At 41.1% G+C, this 20,526-nt stretch overlaps 1 protein-coding gene across 1 annotated transcript in view; it reads left to right on the top strand.

Annotated features, from left to right (window-relative positions):
* LOC115175839 (NADP-dependent malic enzyme-like) overlaps positions 1–20,526 on the top strand; it is a 141,148-nt gene that overhangs the window by 48,616 nt on the left and 72,006 nt on the right. Inside the window, exon 3 of the mRNA XM_029735395.1 lies at positions 2,077–2,226. Coding sequence (XP_029591255.1) covers positions 2,077–2,226 — 150 coding nt within the window. The remainder of the gene's footprint in view (positions 1–2,076; positions 2,227–20,526) is intronic.

Raw genomic sequence — 20,526 nt, 5'->3', positions numbered from 1 at the left:
ATCGGACCACTTTATTAGAGCTGGTATTCGCCCTGCCTGTCCTCATGCCTCTGGCCATAGTATTTCCATTGCAGTCTGGGCCTTACTTTTTTCTCTAACTTTCTGTGGTATTTACTGGACCCGACCATATCACTTTATTTTTGCATGACCGTTGCTCAAAACGCTCACAAAACGATACATGCCATTCTATTCCAAGCAGCAGCTATTTACTGTTTTTACTACTCCCCAAAGCAGGGCTTCATTCTGGTGTCTGGACATTGATAAAGCAGGCTGGATTCTGGACATCACTGGCTTTAAGCCCAAACATGTCTATGATAACAGAGATGGTGGCCTAGGCTGGATTTATTGGGGAAATCCTCTTCTATGCACAAAGACACAGTGGGAGAGATAAAGACTCACGAATATTAAAAAGTCATAAGGGTCAACTCTTAATGTCCATTTGTGATTTTTAACCTGATGCATGTGATATGCTATCTAGCAGTTTAAAGAAACATCATAAAAATCAACCGGCAAGAGTGTCTGTAAAGAATCATGGATTTGGATGGAGAAAGAAGGGGTTGAAAGAGGGAAAAGTTATTTTCCCATGTCAAGTTTAAGCAGAGTTTCACACGCTTGTTAACACAGCCCAAACACTTTATCTGAAAAAAAAGTGTGTGTGTGTGTGTCTGACTATGATATGCTTTCAGGCCGAGAGAGAGCCACAACAGGCTCAAGCTGTAGTCGCTAGTGGAAAAGACAACTAGATAAGTGAAAGCAAAATAATCATATTGGTCTATGCCACCTAGACTGAAATACCAAATTTTAATGACAATATACATTTTGTGCCACCCTGTTTCCTAGTGTCATGTGAGTGGTACAACCCTAGCTTGACACTGTCTTGACATGGCCTCAAAGTCACATCACCAATCATACAATGTTGGGCACCAATAAGTTGGTGTCTTTCTGTGTCCCTAGTTCGTCACTGAATTGTGGTGGTATGGCAGGATTCCCAAATTTGGCCTGCGGGTGGTTTTATTTGGCCACCCAAGTTTGCTGAGCAAAAAAATTATCATATTTTTTTACTTTTTTTTATTTTTTTATTGTTCGACATAAAATACTGTAAAAACACCAGGGAATCAGCTCCATGTGATTTTAATTTTGGAAATGTATTCCCATGCATAATAGACAGGCAGGCAAGTGATCGTATACAAATGTAAGCAAGCTTTGAAATTATTATGTTTTAGTTAAATATTATATCTGTTTGGGCTTCTTGCGGTCAATTTGCAGTCTACAAATTATTTGGAGTTATGTTCCGGCCCCCTGACCATCCACTCAAGAGAAAATCATCCCGTGTCTGAATCTAGTGGATGATCCCTGTGGTATGATGTAAGCCGTGACTTGATCTGGCTGGAACACCATCAACCTTTTTTTAGAAGAGATTGTCAACACCTTGTATCCAATGACCATGTGGGAGAACGCCATGCATACTTTCTATCATCCCAACAAGAGGGACATTATACTCCAGATTTTATGGGAAGCTTTCTTATTTCTTGAGAGCCTGTGGAGTGGGCTAGTAGTTCATTTGGGTCCCCCTGTCGATGTTTGATCATAACAAGGAGCTTGTGTAGGATATCTGATGGGTGTTTCTGTGCGCTGTGTATTTTTCTAAGCATTTGTAACATAAGCAACAGTAACTTTATCCAGCAATTATTGTACTACATGAAACTATCAGCACTTGGTGAGCAATGCTTTTATTCAACAAGGCAAGGAGGGAGTCGGCGTGGCATTTCCCCCCCCCCACACACTTTCTATGGGCCATTTCTTTTCAATTGGGCCCTTAAGTCCAGAGGGAAAGGGAAAGTGGGGCCGACAGAGTGAGGTATTGCTCTCACATGGTGCAATCTGATGAGTCACCCCAGACGTCTCTCTCTCCTCTTCACACACACTTCTTCCCCTTTTATTTCTCTCTCTGTCACGCTCTGAGATTTGTATTTCATAAAGTCCCTCTGAAGTCTGTTTTACCTGCATGGTTTAGGAATCAGTGTTAAAGATTTTCACCTTTTCCCTCACCCCCTCCTCCTCCTCTGCCATTCCCAGATATGTATTTCTGATGGGGCTCCAGGACAGGAATGAGAAGCTGTTCTACCGTGTGCTGACGTCCGACACAGAGAGGTTCATGCCCATTGTTTACACCCCCACCGTGGGCTTGGCCTGCCAGATGTATGGCCTTGCCTTCAGGAGACCCAGGTGAGAGAAAAACACACACACATGGATGTATGCGCACACACACATGGGAGCACTAACACACACCACATGCATGCACACACACACACTGAATAGGCCTAATGGATATACTGTCACACACACACACACACACACACACACACACACACACACACACACACACACACACACACACACACACACACTTGATGCTCGTGGCCAGCCTTAACATTGTTTTAAGATTTAACCATCAATTGTCAAATAATTTAGATGCATTCTTATGAAACATAAATCCTTTTGAATCTTCAAACATCTGTGTCTGTTGGACTTGGCGCCTGTTGCAACAAACTCTCAATCAAAATCAGAGGCTGGGGCGGGTCTGTGTCGAGTTGGGTTCTGCGAATCCTTGGGCAGCTTAGGCCAGTATAAGCAGTTACAGTGTACAGTTCACCTTGAATGGACTTGGCATTGCATAAAGCAGGACTTGCCCTCTTCGGTCTGCTCAGTTATCTGTGTCTGTTTCTCCTCAAACAATTAGGTCCACGTCTCTCTGTCACCACTAAACTCCCTCATTAGAGTCATAATGGAGATCAAATTAATATAACACACATTCAGACAATGTCAAGGAGCTGATCATGCTTGACTTGGCTTTATCTAGACTGTGCTGTGTTGTGAAGATGTTGGGTTTGTTTTGAGTCTTAGACATTAGAACTAACATGGTCCAAGAAACACCACCGACAGTATTGTTCTGTAGTCAACTACTGAGGGAGAGGGAGAAGGATGTGGAAGTTATATTGTCTTGATTAGTACCTCTCAGTTATAAACACTCTTTATAGACCCTCTCACTCTCTCGTCAGTCACTCTGTCAGTCACACACTGACACTGTGCATTCCAAATGGCACCCTATTCCCTATATAGTGCACTAATTTTTTTATTACCATGGACTATATAGGGAATAGGGTGCCATTTGGGACTCACACATATCCTCAGTGAACTTTTCCTTGCGGGTCTCAAAGTCTAAAACCCAAAATGAACTGATCATAACCAGGGATGCTTTTGATTAGTAGTGAATGCTAAATCCAAAGCTGTTTTATTTGAAATGCTTACCTTGGGCACATTTAAAATGCGTTCTTAAACCTAAGCGCACACTCCCACATACTTTTTCCACAATTTCCCCAGAGCAAGTATGTGGAAAATATGTCTAGCATGCTCCTAGCTCCCCTACCTCTGACACTGGGCTGGAGGAGTGATCTTATATCTCCCTGCAGACCCACAATGCAGTGGGCCAAAACGCACTGCGAGCTGCAGAGGCCGGGGGTGGGGAATTTGGGACTGGTAGACATGTGACAGTGGGTCAGTTAGCAGCAGGCTCTGTAGACTCCACAAACCTGGTCCTCAGACAGTCCCAGATCCAGGCCTCACCCCTGCATCCCACTGATGGCTTGCTTCTGAAGCTTAGCAGGGTTGGTCCCTGGATGTGTGACCAGATGCTGGAAGTGGTGTTGGAGGGCCAGTAAAAGGCACCTTTTCCTCTGGTCAAAAAAAATATCCCAATGCCCTGTGTAGGGTGCCGTCTTTCAGATGGGACATTAAACGGGTGTCCTGACTCTATGGTCACTAAAGATCCCATGACAATTATCGTAAGAGGAAGGGTGTTAACCTGGCTAAATTACCAATCTGGCCCTCATTCCATCACGGTCACCTAATCACCCCCATCTTACAATTGGCTCATTCATCCCCCCCTCCTCTCCCCTGTAACTATTCCCCAGGTCGTTTCTGTAAACGAGAATGTGTTCTCCGTCAACTTATCTGGTAAAATAAGGGTTACATTTTTTTAAAACCTAGCCCAGGGAGGGGGGTGGAGGAGGTGGGTGGCGTTGTGGAGAGCCCAGGGTTGTAAAGCATTATTGCGGAAACTGATAGGGAACTCATCAGCTTGGTCTCATAGACAAGACGTAACATACCGTAATTTCCGGACTATTAAGGCCACCTGAATATAAGCCGCACCCACTGAATTTAAAAAAAAATATTATTTTGAACATAAATAAGCCGCAGGTGCCTACCGGTACATTGAAACAAATGAACTTTACACAGGCTTTAACGAAACACGGCTTGTAAAAAAAAAAATAGGCTTTAACGAAACACGGCTTGTAACAAAAAAATTTAAATTAGCAGTAAGCTTTAGTTGTCTTTTTGCACTGAGTCAATTCCTCACGCTGCTGTTTCCAACGTCTTATCATCGACTCATTAAGACCAAGCTCCCGTGCAGCAGCTCTATTTCCTTTTCCAACAGCCAGATCAATCGCCTTCAACTTGAAAGCTGCATCATATGCATTTCTCCGTGTCTTTGCCATGATGAGGGTGATAAAATGACTACCGTAATCAGAATGATGGGAAGTTTGAGAGCGCTCGATTTAATCTAAACAGTAAACAAAAAAGTTGTTTGACGTAACCCGTTCGGCAATTTCATTGGTCTAATGAAAGCTTCATGCCGCCAAAAAATTGAGCACGTCACAGAATGTGGTTTTTTTGGAGAAAAAAAAATTGAAAGCGGGAAAAATCCATATATTAGCCGCGTCATTGTTTAAGCCGCGAGGTTCAAAGCCTGGGAAAAACGTTGCGGCTTATAGTCCGGGACAGCCAAATTAGTATGATATGTGATGTTTGGAATGTTTTTTAAAATTTATTTAAATTTATTTTTTATTATGGGGGTAGATCAGCTTTAATATTGCAGCTAGATTGTAGCTTCCATCAATGTAATTGTCTGCATAATTTCCAATCCCCCATATTTATTTTTTGTAAAGATATTTTTGTTTATTATTTTCCCCTAATCTTAGCACCCCTCCCCTAATTGGTGTAAACTAATGGCTTATACTTCCAGTTTATACATACTATATACATTTTACGGAAACAATGTATTTTATAATAGTTATCTTTTGTTTGTTTTTAATCCCATCCTTCAGCTACCATCAACCCCTCCCCTCTATCTGTGCTGTGCTGTTTAACAAAAGTTCTGAACCTATATACATTTCCCAGACACAGTATATTTTACATTAATTATCTTGTTTATTTTAGTCCCACCCTTCAGCTCCACTCAACCCCTCCCTTCTATCTCTTAACACCATACAGTTTTGATTTCTATTTGCCATATGTTTTTCAACTGTGCTATGATGAATCACAAAAGTTCTCAACCTTTCTATTCTCATAGTTTCTACAGATTGTAAATTAAAGATAAGCATCTTTGCTAAAAGTGTTATAAGATTATTGATCGATTGACTATGACTTATCAAATGTGACCGACCGGCTCGATTTGGTCTCTTATGTAGCAAAATTTGAAATTGTGTTTTTTACATTGGATAAAAGTAGAGACTCGGAGCTAGAAAAGTATATATCATACACTACAGCTGAGGAACAATGAGAAAGTTATTCTGATTTGAAAGTTGATAAACTTGTAAACTCACTTTTGAGAAAATGTTTTGGTAAACCTACTGGAGAGCTCTTCTTTGTCTACACCCATTCAGCAATGTTCACACCCTCTTAAAACCCCAGCCATCTCTTTAAGGATTCACATGTGAGGCCATGTACTAAACAACCAAAGATTATAGGCTGATTTATATTATGTCTATCGACAGTTGTCGCAGTGACATCATGAACATTATATTGTTCACATGTTCCAGAAGGCATTTCTGACAAAAAAATGCATTTTGATAATTTTTTTGTATAGCTTACGTTCAAATGCCTTTTCTGTGAAGTAGTGACATGCGACATGCGCCTAGTTTCCAGAAACAAGTCACAAATCACCCAGCAGTGCTAATTCCAGTTTTAGCTCCAGGTAAATTCTGCAATTCTTCAGCTATTCCTGAACCTGCAACCAAAAACAAGCTACATATGGAGAGTACCAAAACAAATGATCTAATGATTCTGTCTCTTCACAGCTAAATCTGCAGAGCTGGGATGGTTAAATCCCCCATACAGTTGAAGTCGGAAGTTTACATACACCTTAGCCAAATACATTTAAACTCAGTTTTTCACATTTCCTGACATTTAATCCTAATAAAAAATCCCTGTCTTAGGTCAGTTAGGATCACCACTTTATTTTAAGAATGTGAAATATCAGAATTACATTAGAGAGAATTATTTATTTCAGCTTCTATTTCTTTCATCACATTCCCAGTGGGTCAGAAGTTTACATGCACCTAATTAGTATTTGGTAGCATTGCCTTTAAATTGCTTAACTTGGGTCAAACGTTTCAGGTAGCCTTCCACAAGCTTCCTACAATAAGTTGGGTGAATTTTGGCCCATTCCTCTTGACAGAGCTGGTGTAACTGAGTCAGGTTTGTAGGCCTCCTTGCTCGCACACGCTTTTTCAGTTCTGCCAACAAATTTTCTATAGGACGAGGTCAGGGCTTTGTGATGGCCACTCCAATACCTTGACTTTGTTGTCCTTAAGCCATTTTGCCACAACTTTGGAAGTATGCTTGGGATCATTGTCCATTTCGAAGACCCATTTGCGAGCAAGCATTAACTTCCTGACTGATGTCTTGAGATGTTGCTTCAATATATCCACATAATTTTCTGTCCTCAAAATGCCATCTATTTTGTGAAGTGCACCAGTCCCTCTTGCAACAAAGCACCTCCACAACATGACGCTGCCACCCCCGTGCTTCACGTTTGGGATTGTGTTCTGCAAGCCTCCCCCTTTTTCCTCCAAACATAACGATGGTCATTGTGGCCAAACAGTTACATTTTTGTTTCATCAGACCAGAGGACATTTCTCCAAAAAGTACAATCTTTGTCCCCATGTGCAGTTGCAGACTGTAGTCTGGCTTTTTTATGGCGGTTTTGGAGCAGTGGCTTCTTCCTTGGCGAGCGGCCTTTCAGGTTATGTCGATATAGGACTCGTTTTACTGTGGATATAGATACTTTTGTACCTGTTTCCTCCAGCATCTTCACAAGGTCCTTTGCTGTTGTTCTGGGATTGATTTGCACTTTTCGCACCAAAGTGCAAATCAATAGGAGACATAACGCGTCTCCTTCCTGAGCGGTATGACGGCTGCGTGGTCCCATGGTGTTTATACTTGCATGCTATTGTTTGTTCAGATGAATGTGATACCTTCAGGCATTTGGAAATTGCTCCCAATGGTGATCCAGACTTGTGGAGGTCTACATTTTTTTCCTGGGGTCTTGGCTGATTTATTTTGATTTTCCCATGATGTCAAGCAAAGAGGCACTGAGTTTGAAGGTAGGCCTTGAAATACATCCACAGGTACACCTCCAATTGACTCAAATTAAGTCAATTAGCCTATCAGAAGCTTCTAAAGCCATGACATCATTTTCTGGAATTTTCTTATTGTATGTAAACTTCTGACCCACTGGAATTGTGATACAGTGAATTATAAGTGAAATAATCTGTCTGTAAACAATTGTTGGAAAAATTACTTGTATCATGCACAAAGTAGATGTCCTAACCGACTTGCCAAAACTATAGTTTGTTAACAAGATATTGTGGTTGAAAAACGAGTTTTAATAACTCCTACCTAAGTGTATGTAAACTTCTCACTTCAACTTGCAAGAATTTTGAATAATACTTTATAATGTGGCATTGTTTTGTGTATCAGTTGGTAAACCATGCCCCATAGAATTAGTACTTTGAAAATCTCCTCCCAATTTCAACCAATTCTCAACTTTTTATCTACTTTGCAACTACTTAGCATGTTAACTAACCCTTCCCCTAACCATAACCCTTTAACCTTAAACCCTAATTCCTAGCCTAGCTAACGTTAACCCACCTAGCTAACGTTAACCCACCTAGCTAACGTTAACCCACCTAGTTAGCGTTAGCCACCTAGCTAAGGTTAGCCACAACAGATTGGAATTCGTTACATATCATACGTTTTGTAAATTTGTAACATATTGTACGAATTGCAATTTGTAACATATTTCATATGAATTGTAAATCTGAACATATCATACAAAATGGATGATACCTACTGTACCATACATACCATACGAAACGTAACATATCATACAAATTGGAGTGTCCCCGGATTTACATTGACTATGTTATGTCTACCTCTGATTAGTTGAACTCAGTCTAGATTCACAGGGAACTCACATTCGGGGAGCTCGAGCATGCATGTACTGTATATAGATCACATAGCCTCTCAGAGTGCCTTTTCTATGGTCAACTGGTCTTATAGGGACAACTTAGCTGTCTCTATTATCACTGTCTTTGTGTACATATCTGTCTCTGTGATTCTCTCTCTAACTCTTCTAGCAGATTTGCACACATAAAGTAGCACCATTTAGATAGATCAGTAATGAATTCCTGATGTGAGTTTGCGTGCGTGCTTATGTGTGTGCTTATGCCTGGATGTGTGTGTGCCTGTAGTGGCTGAACAGACAGATATTAGCTCTCTAATCACTGCCTTCCTCTCAGGTATAAAGCGCACTGTGGGGGAAAGGTGTCCTTTTGGTCCTACCCAGGCTTACTGTCTGTAATCCGCTTCACACAGACTAAACGCATCAATACTAGGCTCCATTGCAGGGGGCAAAGGTCAAGTCCTATGAAGTGTCAAAACACAGCTGATTCACTGATCTCTGGGTGGGCTAATGGCAGGCAGAGAAGACAAAGAAAGGAGCGCATTCACAACACTGTGAGATCACTGGATCCATTAAGTTTTGGGACCTATAAGCTCATAAGTGTAGGATACACAGGGCATTTTTGTCTCTGATGCTTCAGTTAAACTAATGACTTTGTGGCTAGTCACTCACTAAATGCAGGAGCTGTTTGTGTGATATGTGATCAATGGTGACTCTGACGTAAGAATTAATATTATCACTATTGCTAGCACAACTGCCACTAGTATTGCTACAACTACCACCACAAATGTTCATTTTACAGACACTAAATAATACCAACTAAGAACCTCCTAAGATGAGCGCTGATAACCAATCCATCTTGTTAATAAAGATTAATTATCTTGGTTAAAACCCCTTAGTGGACTCGGCGGTAGAGGTCGATGACTATGGAGTGTCGATGACTATGGACCACTGCAATACTCTGTCAAGGCTTTTGGAAATGAGAGGCCTTGAAGATAAATACACTACATGACCAAAAGTATGTGTACACCTGCTTGTCGAACATCTCATTCCAAAATCATGGCCATTAATATGGAGTTGGTCCCCACTTTTCTGCTATAACAGCCTCCATCCACGCTTCTGGGAAGGCATTCCACTAGATAGATGTTGGAACATTGCTGCTAGGACTTGCTTCCATTCAGCCACAAGACTATTAGTGAGGTCGGGCACTGATGTTGGGCTATTAGGCCTGGCTGGCAGTCGGCGTTCCAATTCATCCTAAAGGTGTTCGATGGTTGAGGTCAGGTCTCTGTGCAGGCCAGTCAAGTTCTTCCACACAGATCTCGACAAACCATTTCTGTATGGATCTCGCTTTGTGCACAGGGGCATATCATGCTGAAACAGAGAAGGGCCTTCCCCAAACTGCATATAATCGTCTAGAATGGCATTGTATGCTGTAACGTTAAGATTTCCCTTCACTGGAACTAAGGGGCCTAGCCCGAACCATGAAAAACAGCCTCAGACCATTATTCCTCCTGCACCAAACTTCACAGTTGGCACTATGCATTGGGACAGGTAGCGTTCTCCTGGCATCCACCAAACCCAGATTCGTTCGATGGACTGCCAGATGGTGAAGCGTGATTCATCACTCCAGAGAACACGTTTCCACTGCACCAGAGTCCAATGGCGGCGCGCTTTACAATAATGCCAATGATTGACAAGCTGTAGCATAATTAGACTTACATAGTCGAGAGGAGAGTCTATTATATAAACCAAAAGGCGAGATATAAAAGACTATTATTAACATACAGTATAAATGGCTGTCTTAATGACAGACATGAGATGAAGTTGCCACTGTGCTACCTCAGAGTCTGAAGGGGAAACATGTGCTTGATGAAGCACCTCAGCCCCCCGGGTAGAGGCTTAAGTGTTGTGATCCAACATTCAGGCCCACACACAGTGCTGGTGTAATAAGCATGTAAGAGGAGAGTGTCGTTTGAATCGATGAGCATCTAGTCTAAGTAGCTAAGTAGAAAATTGCCCTCTTGGATGTTTAATCCACGAGATCATTCGACTGGGACAAGTCTTTGATAGCTGGAATGAGTAACTGTCACATTACATAAATCCTTTTATATGCATGCGTTTGAGAAGTTAATCATGTGACCTATTTTATGACCATGCCATGACTTTGTTCCATCACACATCATAAAGGATACAGAATTGTTGCATTGTAAATTATACAATCAGACTTTATAAAGAAAGAGAGAGGGAATGGGGGGCAGGGGAGGCGAAATTAGAGAGGAAAGGTTTGGAATTGCACTGACCTCATGAGGAACGTGGCAAAACATTTGGGATTAATTACCTCACAGACTTTGAGGACCTTGTAAAACAATTTAGAGCTTATGTCTTTGGGTCTGCTTGGTAAAAAGTTTGGAGCCAAAATAAGCAAAAAACCTTGAATATATTACCTCCTTTTTCTCTACACTAACCTTTGTGATAATAAATGAATTCCCGCTGCAGGTATTACCTGACTTGAAACCATAGTCCCTCTCAGTTTATTCAGGAGACATGCAATGTGGTCAATTGGAATATCCTTTCCTATTTCATTACAGGTTTTCAATTTGAACCTGCATCTCTCTTGCTGTATGTGTATTGGAGCACTTATGACAGGATTTGGGAGGATTAACTCTCACAGTATTGTGTGTGAGAACTCCTAGTCACTATAGGACCTTGTGGGTTTAGCCATGCTACTTGCCCTAATTGAAGACACCTTGTAGATGTTTGGATAAGCAGGGCTCTCCTCTCCAGTGTTCTGGATTCTATTAGGGTTAGTGTGCTCACACACATCGTCAGGTCATCAGACTGAAACTCCCTCTCACCCCCTCTGGCCAAGCTTTATCTAGCAGTCCTGGAACGGAGCTATGCTGAACAATCACCTCCTTCACTCTCCGCTCCAATCCAGCCATCTCCACCCCCCTCCCCATTTCTCTCTCCTCTGGGGGAGGATAAGTTAGGATCTGTCTGTCTCTCTCTCTGTCTCTCTGTCTCTCTGTCTCTCTGTCTCTCTGTCTCTCTGTCTCTCTGTCTCTCTGTCTGTGTCTCTCTGTCTGTGTCTCTCTGTCTGTGTCTCTCTGTCTGTGTCTCTCTGTCTGTGTCTCTCTGTCTGTGTCTCTCTGTCTGTGTCTCTCTGTCTGTGTCTCTCTGTCTGTGTCTCTCTGTCTGTGTCTCTGTGTCTCTGTCTGTGTCTCTGTGTCTCTGTGTCTCTGTGTCTCTCTGTCTGTGTCTCTCTGTCTGTGTCTGTCTCTCTGGCTGTCTCTCTGTCTGTCTCTCTGTGTGTGTGTCACCCTCCCCCAGAGAGAGAGAGAGAGAGAGAAAGACTTTGGCTCACAGGAATGCTGCACACACAGGCTACAGGGGAGAACTAAAGTGATTTAGTGATTGACTGCTTCACTGTTTACAGTCAATTCAATAATCAAATGTAATTTTCAAGCACACTTTAACTCTACACTCAATGTGGTCTAAACATGTAAATGCTTAGCAAACCTTCAACAATGCATTGTTTTACTGAAAACTAGCTCCCAGGTTAGTTCAGCACCATCATTCTATATATCAATTCTAAATATAGTCATTTTTATATTTTATTGGATTCAGAAGTGGAACCATAAAGCAGGAGAAGTTAAATACAGTGCTTTATGAAATACCCTGTGTTGGCACATCTTGGCTACTTCAAACTAACTTTATTGTGTGTACGTTTTTAATGATATTTTTTGGCCGAATAATTTTGTCTGTGGAAGGGCATGAGAATACGATTTAGAGCAAGATTGAGAATTAAAAAAAATATATAGTTTCTATCTCTCGTCTGCATGCATGCGTACGTGCATATGTGTGTGTTGCAGTGACGCCAGAGCAGATGTTGGTGGAGTGTTTAGGAAGGAGGGGCGTCAGTGCTGTGCGTCCCCGTTCTTCTGTGGCTTTTTAAAGGCCAGCTGTGTGTGTGTGGGATTTAACACACGACCACACGCATGTTACACGTATGACCGGGGATTCGGGACCACTGCAAGCGAGCAGAAACATCTTAACACAAAGCATTTGTCTCTTCACGGAAAGGGTTCGCTGCTGGTTTGTTGAATCCAGCTTTGTTTCCCCCAGGGTGAATGGAAAAATCCAAAACAAAAAGCCCCACTCGCGTTCCAACTCCTAACCTTATTGGCACAGCATCATCTGCAGTCTCGGTCTCTCTTTCTCCTTTCTCTCCGAGTCGGGTTAAAAATCCATGTTGCCAGTCTGAGGAATTATCTATATATCAGGAGCATGAAATGTCATATGCAACACAATTTACTGTATATAAAGAGCTGTTACACCAAATGAGCCTGACGCCAGCTACAGTAGCAGGATTCAATGCATTTCAATCTCAATACAACTGTAGTGTTGTATGTATATCCCTAGCTACAGTACATCGTTTTTGAGTTACTTTCCCAAACTATCCATTTCGTGATGATTAATAAAATCCATGCTGAGGGATTGGTTATTTGGGCCGTGTGCTTTATTGAACCTGACGCTCCATGGCAGTCTGGCCACGTAGTCTACAGCCCCCATGGTTAACTTTAGACACTGTTTTTCCAGCTGTGGCACTTCAGGCTTCAGCTCTAGATGCACACTTTTTCCCCAAACAAAGAAGTCGAGTTTAGTAGGTCCAGTAGGCAAATGGTATTCAATTTAGAATTTGTCCGTGTTCTCTCTTCTGATGTTGCATTTCTGGCCAATAGACAAAAGAATAATCTCATACAGCTAATGTCCAAGGGTTTAATGGTTTCAAGGTTAAGCCAAGTCTGATTGTACCATGGTCAGAGAAGGCAACAGTAAACATGTCGTCCCACACGAATGATGCAGCGCCCCCTTTGGGCCAATCAGTGTAAATGATGGATCTCTATAGCAAGACGCATCATTCACCCAAGTTTAGTCAATCGGGCCAGTGGTGTCTGAGATAGCTAGACTCATATCCCTGAGCATGTGTTCCAAATTTCATCACTCTGGGTCAAACAGATCAAGAGATATAAACGTGTGGCCATTACAGAACCATTGTGTTATCGATATTTTAGGCAGTCATTTAGCATATGAATGTTCTTGCATATGTTGAGTCTTGAGTGTTTGCAACATGTGTACCAAATTATGTTACAATACGAATATTCTTGACTGATTTTTATATGCATTTATGTGCTAGACCACGCTCACGTGAATGTTAATTGGTCAATAGCGGCCATGTTGTTTTAGATACTGGTCTGGAAAGTATTGCTTTGAGAGACCATTGACAAACAGGATTAGGGGCGTGATCTTTCAAAATTAGCATTTTCAATTGTTTGTTATAGCGCCACCATCTGGCCAACCTTAAATGGAGGATCTCTATGGCAAGACGCATCATTCACCCAAGTTTCATCAAAATCAGGCCGGTGCTGTCTGAGATATCGCATGTGACAAACATCATGGGTGACAACTAATGAATGACAATCATAATGTGGTTGAGGCAAGTCAACAGATATGAGAGAAAATGACTGCTATGCTCCCAGAGCAGCACTTGTTCTCTGTGACAAGAATGGCAGGTGTTAGAGAGGCATAATTAACTTTTATTTAACTAGGAAGTTAAATAAAGTTACGTTTATTTAACCAAGAATGATCAGTTTAAGGGAAATCTGGTCAAGACAGCAGCTTACAGATGCACTTTACTGTGATGACATTGATGATTATGATGAATCTCAGATCCACAAAACTTCCTATTTGATGGCTGAAGAGCTGCATACAGTAATTCATTCTAAAAGTGTTTTGATATGACAAACCCCATCAGCTCACAGTTATGGTTTGCCTATAAACGGGTAGAAACCAGGGGTTGGAACCGGTTCAGGGAACAGAACCCAAAACCGTGTGAACCCAAAACCGTGTTCTTCTTTTTCAAGGAACAGAAACGGAACCTGGAACGAAAGTGATCCATACTGTTCCGTTATTTTAAAATCATGGGAACCGGTTAATGTTATTTTACATTCCAGGCATTTTTTTCTAGTCCCACAACGTGACAAAGTGCCTATGCAAAGCCCCCTCACTCTGTCACTCAGAAACGTATTCCAGTGTCTGCCTGTGTTTAGGCTACTTGCCCCCACCCCCTTCCGAAACACAGGCTACTGTACTGACATTACAGGTTTGATTCAGAAGATGGGGAGGGATACTTTTAATTTGCTGGAAAATAATGGATAAACTTTTTCAATGTTAGTCAAGGATACTATAGGTCTAGTTATCATGTTTCACATTGGATTTATTTAATACAAAAGGGTAAAATGTGTTTTTAACTCTGGTGCTGCTCTGCACACCCAAGCTTGTTAGCTAGCTAGCTGAAGCTTGCTAGTTAGCTAGCTAGCTCAAAGGACATTCAAAGTGCCTCCATAGAAGCCGCTCCTCCTATAGGTATAATTCTGTGGACGTAATTCAGATAATGCATGTCATAACAAGATGCCCACGCTTCAAGCCTCCTCCTCAACCCTCTCTCCCCACCTGCAGATTTCAGTCACATCTTGCGCCATAGACTAGACGCATCTGTCCATCACGCATGTAAACAAATAGCTTGCCTGCTCTATCAAAACTGATTTGGTGATGTAATTTAATTAACTAAATGTAAAAAAAAAAACGGTTGATTTCACAGATTAAAAAAGGAACTGAAAGGAATCATAAACTGTACTTTTTAGGTCGTTCAAACTGGTTCAGAACTTTTATTTTGCTAGTTCGAACAGGGGCTCATTGTCTTGCTCATACACAGCTACACCAAAAGTCTATTGAACATCAAATGTATTTTTATGTTTAGTTATAAACCCTGCCAGTTCCTCTATTCCCAGTCTCTAAATATTTTTTTATAATGAGAGAAGAGCAGGGGATCACATGCATTTACTGTAGGGTCTGTCACTTCCTGGCATGTCATCAAAATGTGCCTGGTTGCCACCGTACTTCTCCACCACCACAAATTTTGCTGGCAGTATGTTTGTTTGGCAATATAGGCGATCAGAACATGCAGTGTTTGGACACTTATTAAAATCCAATTTATTTGTTTGGGAATAGATTAACGATGCCAGAGTTAGTTCACTAACCGCCTGTAAAATCCATACTTAAATGTTTTTAAATTTGGTTCTCAACGGCAGTCCATATATCTACTTTACCCTACTTCCCATGGTATCACAGTTAAATGTGTCCCCTCTTAGAGGTCAATGTATCTGAGTTTACTCTCCCTGATGACCTGTCCATTCATATTGGTTCTTTTGGACATTTTAGGCTGATGTTATATTATCATCAGCAATAATTCCTGTGTGTCTCTTATTTAGTAAAAAGTCAGTTTCAATAACTTGGTTTGTAGGCAGTTTGATCTCAGTTCCCACCATCTCTTAAGCTGTGGGAAAATATGATTAAAAGAGAAGTTAGGTTTATAGTGCCTCTAATTTTTATTTGCCAACCCTTTTTATTTGAACCCCCAAACACAAACACACACACAAAGTACACTACCGGTCAAAGTTTTAGAACACCTACTCATTCAAGGGTTTTATGTAATTTTCACTATTTTCTACATTGTAGAATAATAGTGAAGACATAAACTATGAAATAACATATATGGAATCATGTAGTATCCAAAAAAGTGTTAAACAAATCCAAATATATTTGAGATTCTTCAAATAGCCACCCTTTGCCTTGATGACAGCTTTGCACACTCTTGGCAAAGCATGCCATTCCATGAGCGCAGCATTTATTTTTTAACTCGAATCAATGAGCCAAATCAGTCCTCCATGACAACAGAGTAGGGCTGGCTAATAAGTCCTCAGTTTTGGGGTCATGCTCAGGTAAAACAATTTGGCTAATCTATACTTCCATATTTACAAGTCTTATTCTTGAAAATCAAGGGCTATAGCATTTATTGGAATGACTGGAATTCTGAATGACTTTGGTTTTTAATGTAAAGATATAATTTTGTTGCATTATTATATGTAGTAGAAAGCGATGGGTTAGAAGAAGCCTACATAACCAACCCATAAAGTAAAACGTAACATCCATATATGGCCAGCTATGTAAACTTTAACATTGAATTATCCTGCAATAGATGTCGTCCAATTGGTAACAGATTTTTGTCTTCTAATACCTCTTAAAAGTAACAAAATGTAATCCGAGTACGTTACTGAGTTTGGTAATCCAAAAGTTACATTACTGATTACATTTTTGGACAGGTAATTTGTAACTGTAATGGATTACATTTAGAAAGTAAGCTACCCAAGCCTGCTTAAAGTAATGATGGACTGTCGTTTCTCTTTGGTTATTTTAGCTGTTCTTGCCATAGTATGGGCTTGGTCTTTTACCAAATATGGCTATCTTCGTTATACCCCCCCTACCTTGTCACACCCCAACTGATTGGCTCAAACGCATCAAGAAGAAAAGAATTTGTGGAATTTAACTTTTAAGACGACACACCTGTTAATTGAAAATCATTCCAGGAGACAACCTCATGAAGCTGGTTGAGAGAATGCCAAGAGTGTGCAAAGCTGTCATCAAGGCAAAGGGTGGCTATTTGAAAAATCTCAAATATAAAATATATTTAGATTTGCTTAACATTTCTTTTGTTTACAACATGATTCCATATGTGTTATTTCATAGTTTTGATGTCTTCACTATTATTCTACAATGTAGAAAATAGTAAAAAATAAAATAAAAAAAACCTTGAATGAGTAAGTGTTCTAAAACTTTTGACCGGCAGTGTATATGTTTTACTATCCTTGTGGGGACTTAACATTTTTTTCCATTTAAAATCCTATTTTCATAACCTCTAACCCTAACCTTAACCCCTAAAATTAACCCCTAACAGCTGACCCTAATTCTAACCCTAACTCTAAACCTAACCCCTTAGGATTTCCAGTACCAACGAGTATACTATTACAATCCCACACACACACACAAATATTAATTACACAACAATGACACTTGAAGTATGTATAAACAGTCCAGTTTAGGCCATTCTTCATAAACTGTCCTTAAATTAACTATGAGCTAGTGATACTGCACAATAGCCTATGATAAGATTAAGTAAACATCATTATGATAAATGCAATTTAAGTTAGATGACCAGTTGGCAGGTTCTCAATCCAGTCCTTTAAACCTGTCCTTTAAACCTGTGTGTCATTTCATTGCTAAGTGAATTCACATTTCCTGGGAGACTTGCTCTGCCTGTGGACTGTATTTTTTATGTTGTTGTTGTCATGTTGGAAACACCATAAAGAGAAAAATATGGCACATTCACATGACGTCACATCGACAACTCCATGGTTGCCTACTGGATATGACAGTGTTTTTGTCAACAGATGCCACCCATTGTTAACGTAACTTTGAACATACACTGACCATGGTCAACCTTAGTTTCTAAACTCCTTTGATCTACTGTAATTGACCTGACCCACGACTTGGTCTTTCAACAATCCCTTTGATTTAGGTCTCAGCATCTCAGCATTTAGGAGATACTCCTGCAATGTAATCCACAGAAGACCACATGTGTGTTAGGGTGGGGTTGGGTTCACTAATCACACACATTCATCACCTCATAGGTCTGCTATAGTAAAGTAACTCTTGAAGATAGGTTCAAAGGCGTGCCATCCTATTACCCCCTATTGCTACACACCAAAGATAATTTAAAAGGTCAAAACTAGCAACGCTGAAAAGGAAAATGCCAATACAAATATCGTCATAAAAAAACAATAAGGGTGTGCATGTCTTATGCTGGCAAATTGTGTTTTTGAACGAAAAGTCAACATTTGCATTTGACATTTTAAGCATTTATCCTGAGTGACTTACAGGAGCAATTTGAGTTTAAGTGCCTTGCTAAAGGGCACATCGACAGATTTTTCAGAGTCGCCTCATGATTCCAACCGTCATCGTGATCTCCAAGAGCGAGACAAAGTCTACAGCCTTGTTCTTCTTCTGGGGGAAGAAAATGGGGGATCTGAATAAAATACTATTACTAAAATCTGGATTGTGCGTGAAATGTCTGGTTGTTTGTCATAAAATATGTTTGTCCCAGGCCTGTCCGTGTCATATAAATGTTCTACATTATCTCCTCATCTGTAATGTATGAGGAATCAGAATGCGATACCGTTACAAGTGGTTCACAGTGGACGTCGTTGTAGCAGCCTGCCCAGTGTTGCCCCATACATCTACTAAAATTCTATCCATATTTGTCTGTAAATGTAAGTATATAATACTCCATAAATCATAGTCTCACATATAGTATTTACTGGTGCTATACAATTCATTTTGACCTGTCTCCCATCTCCACCATGCTACTTTTAGGTTATTTTCCCAGAAAAATAAATCTGATCCCAACTTAGTGGAAAGACTATGCAATTTTCTCATGTGGTATGATCCAGTTTTGACCTCTGTTGCTAACAAAAAGTTGCCTTTTGCAGAAACACATTGTAATTGATCATTGGCACACAGTTAGCAGAGTCAAATATCAAGTCTGATACATTTCGGCACAAATACGGAGGCACGTTTCAACCCACACAAACCATCATTTGCGCGCCAGAAAAGTAATGATCTCTGCAGAAGGTGCTAATTAATGGAAAGTGTAGCTGCATATGGCTGAACGATATCGGAGGGCTTGTCAGTTTCTGCAGGTCTGTGGCTCTGATTCATTTAGCAGGATGCCTTTCTTTGGGAAGAGAGACTTTTCCTCCTGTTGTAATGTTGGTAAGGCCTGAGAGAAACGCAGTCTTCTCTTATGCTGAGCATTCTGGAATGGATACCAGTCGCTCTCGCTCTCTCTCTGTCTCTGTGTGTGTGTTATTTACCGCACATTCAGGTTGGCTGCATGTCCGCTTGGCGGCATAAATCCTGTTTGCTATGTCATCCACCACAGCGTCAATGGCTGCAGACCTGGATGGCGCCTTATGGGAAGATGCTCTGGCTGGTGGAGGCCTTGCCTATATTCAACGGGCTGCAGTAGAAAGACAAGTGACTCAGGAGGAAGGTGGTGTAGGGGGAGGGAGGGATGGATGGAGGAAGGGTTATGGGTTATAATTTTCCCATGTCGCTGGCGGTTCAGGCAGCGGGAATGCTTCTCATGTCTCTGCATACAGGAGAGGGAGAACGGGGGAGATCGGGGAGGGAGGCAAAGAGACTGTTTGTCCAGCTGATGCTGGATTCTTTGTCACCGTTCCAAATTCCCCCGCCATCTCGAGTTTTAACTGAGCTATTTTCCATCTTCCAGAGCTCTGCTGCATACAGTATTTAGCTTCTTTGATGCTGCTCCGTTCTGTTGTAATTTGTTATTTTTAAAACTGGGCAAACAGAGCGACCGTCAGTACAGGCGCTGCCATTGGTTGGGTTATTGATGGGCAGTGCCAGCGGCCTGCCTACTATTAGCTCTTTTTCCTCCTCCGTATGCTGCTGCTATGGATTTTGTCAATTGGTTGGCGCTGGTTTACTCACTGAAACAGGGGTGTATTATTATTCCAGATCCCGACAGACAACAGTTGCACAAAACAGTTAATTTCCCCCTTTTCCCCAATAGGTCACTTAACTTTTTAGACAGCTGCACAAAACATCTTAGGGGGAATTTCTACTTTAAGGGTTATCTAAAACTTCCTGTCTACCTAACGTTGTTAATGAATGACTCTACTCTACACATGACTCCTCTCCACTCTTTGGCCTTCACCATAACTCACTGATAACTGGCCACTAAAAGCCCCTTTTACTTGATACGCGCAACGCACCTAGCTCGCTGTGGGGGTCAAACGTAGCAGCAGTAATTCATCCAGATGAGCCCTTCCCAGCTAGCTAGTTTATTCTGTCTAGCTGGCAACCACTGTAGCATGGCTGTATTTACAACTTGTAAAAGAATGTGATGTTTATCTTGATGGGAAAGAAAGAAATAACTTGTAGTATTGGTCACCTTCTGGATGTCACCGTGACATGCAATTAGTTAACGTAACGACAAGCCGGTGCAAATTACCATTGCAACGATGTTGTATCGAGGCGAATGTAGTTGGTTCCTATCAGGCAGGCTAGGCAGCTGTATCACATGTCGCTGGTGGTAGTTAACATGGCCAATTTGTTCTGTCCCACTTGATTTTATTTAGAGTAGGATAGCGGCCTACACAATAAATAATTTGTAATATAGCATAATTGGTAGTAGCCATCTGGATGTCACTGTAATACAGTCTAACGTTACTGCTCAA

This window comes from Salmo trutta, chromosome 3, assembly GCF_901001165.1.
Source record: "Salmo trutta chromosome 3, fSalTru1.1, whole genome shotgun sequence".
In the NCBI taxonomy this organism is placed as follows: Eukaryota; Metazoa; Chordata; class Actinopteri; order Salmoniformes; family Salmonidae; genus Salmo; species Salmo trutta.
This window is presented reverse-complemented; position numbering and strand designations above follow the sequence as displayed.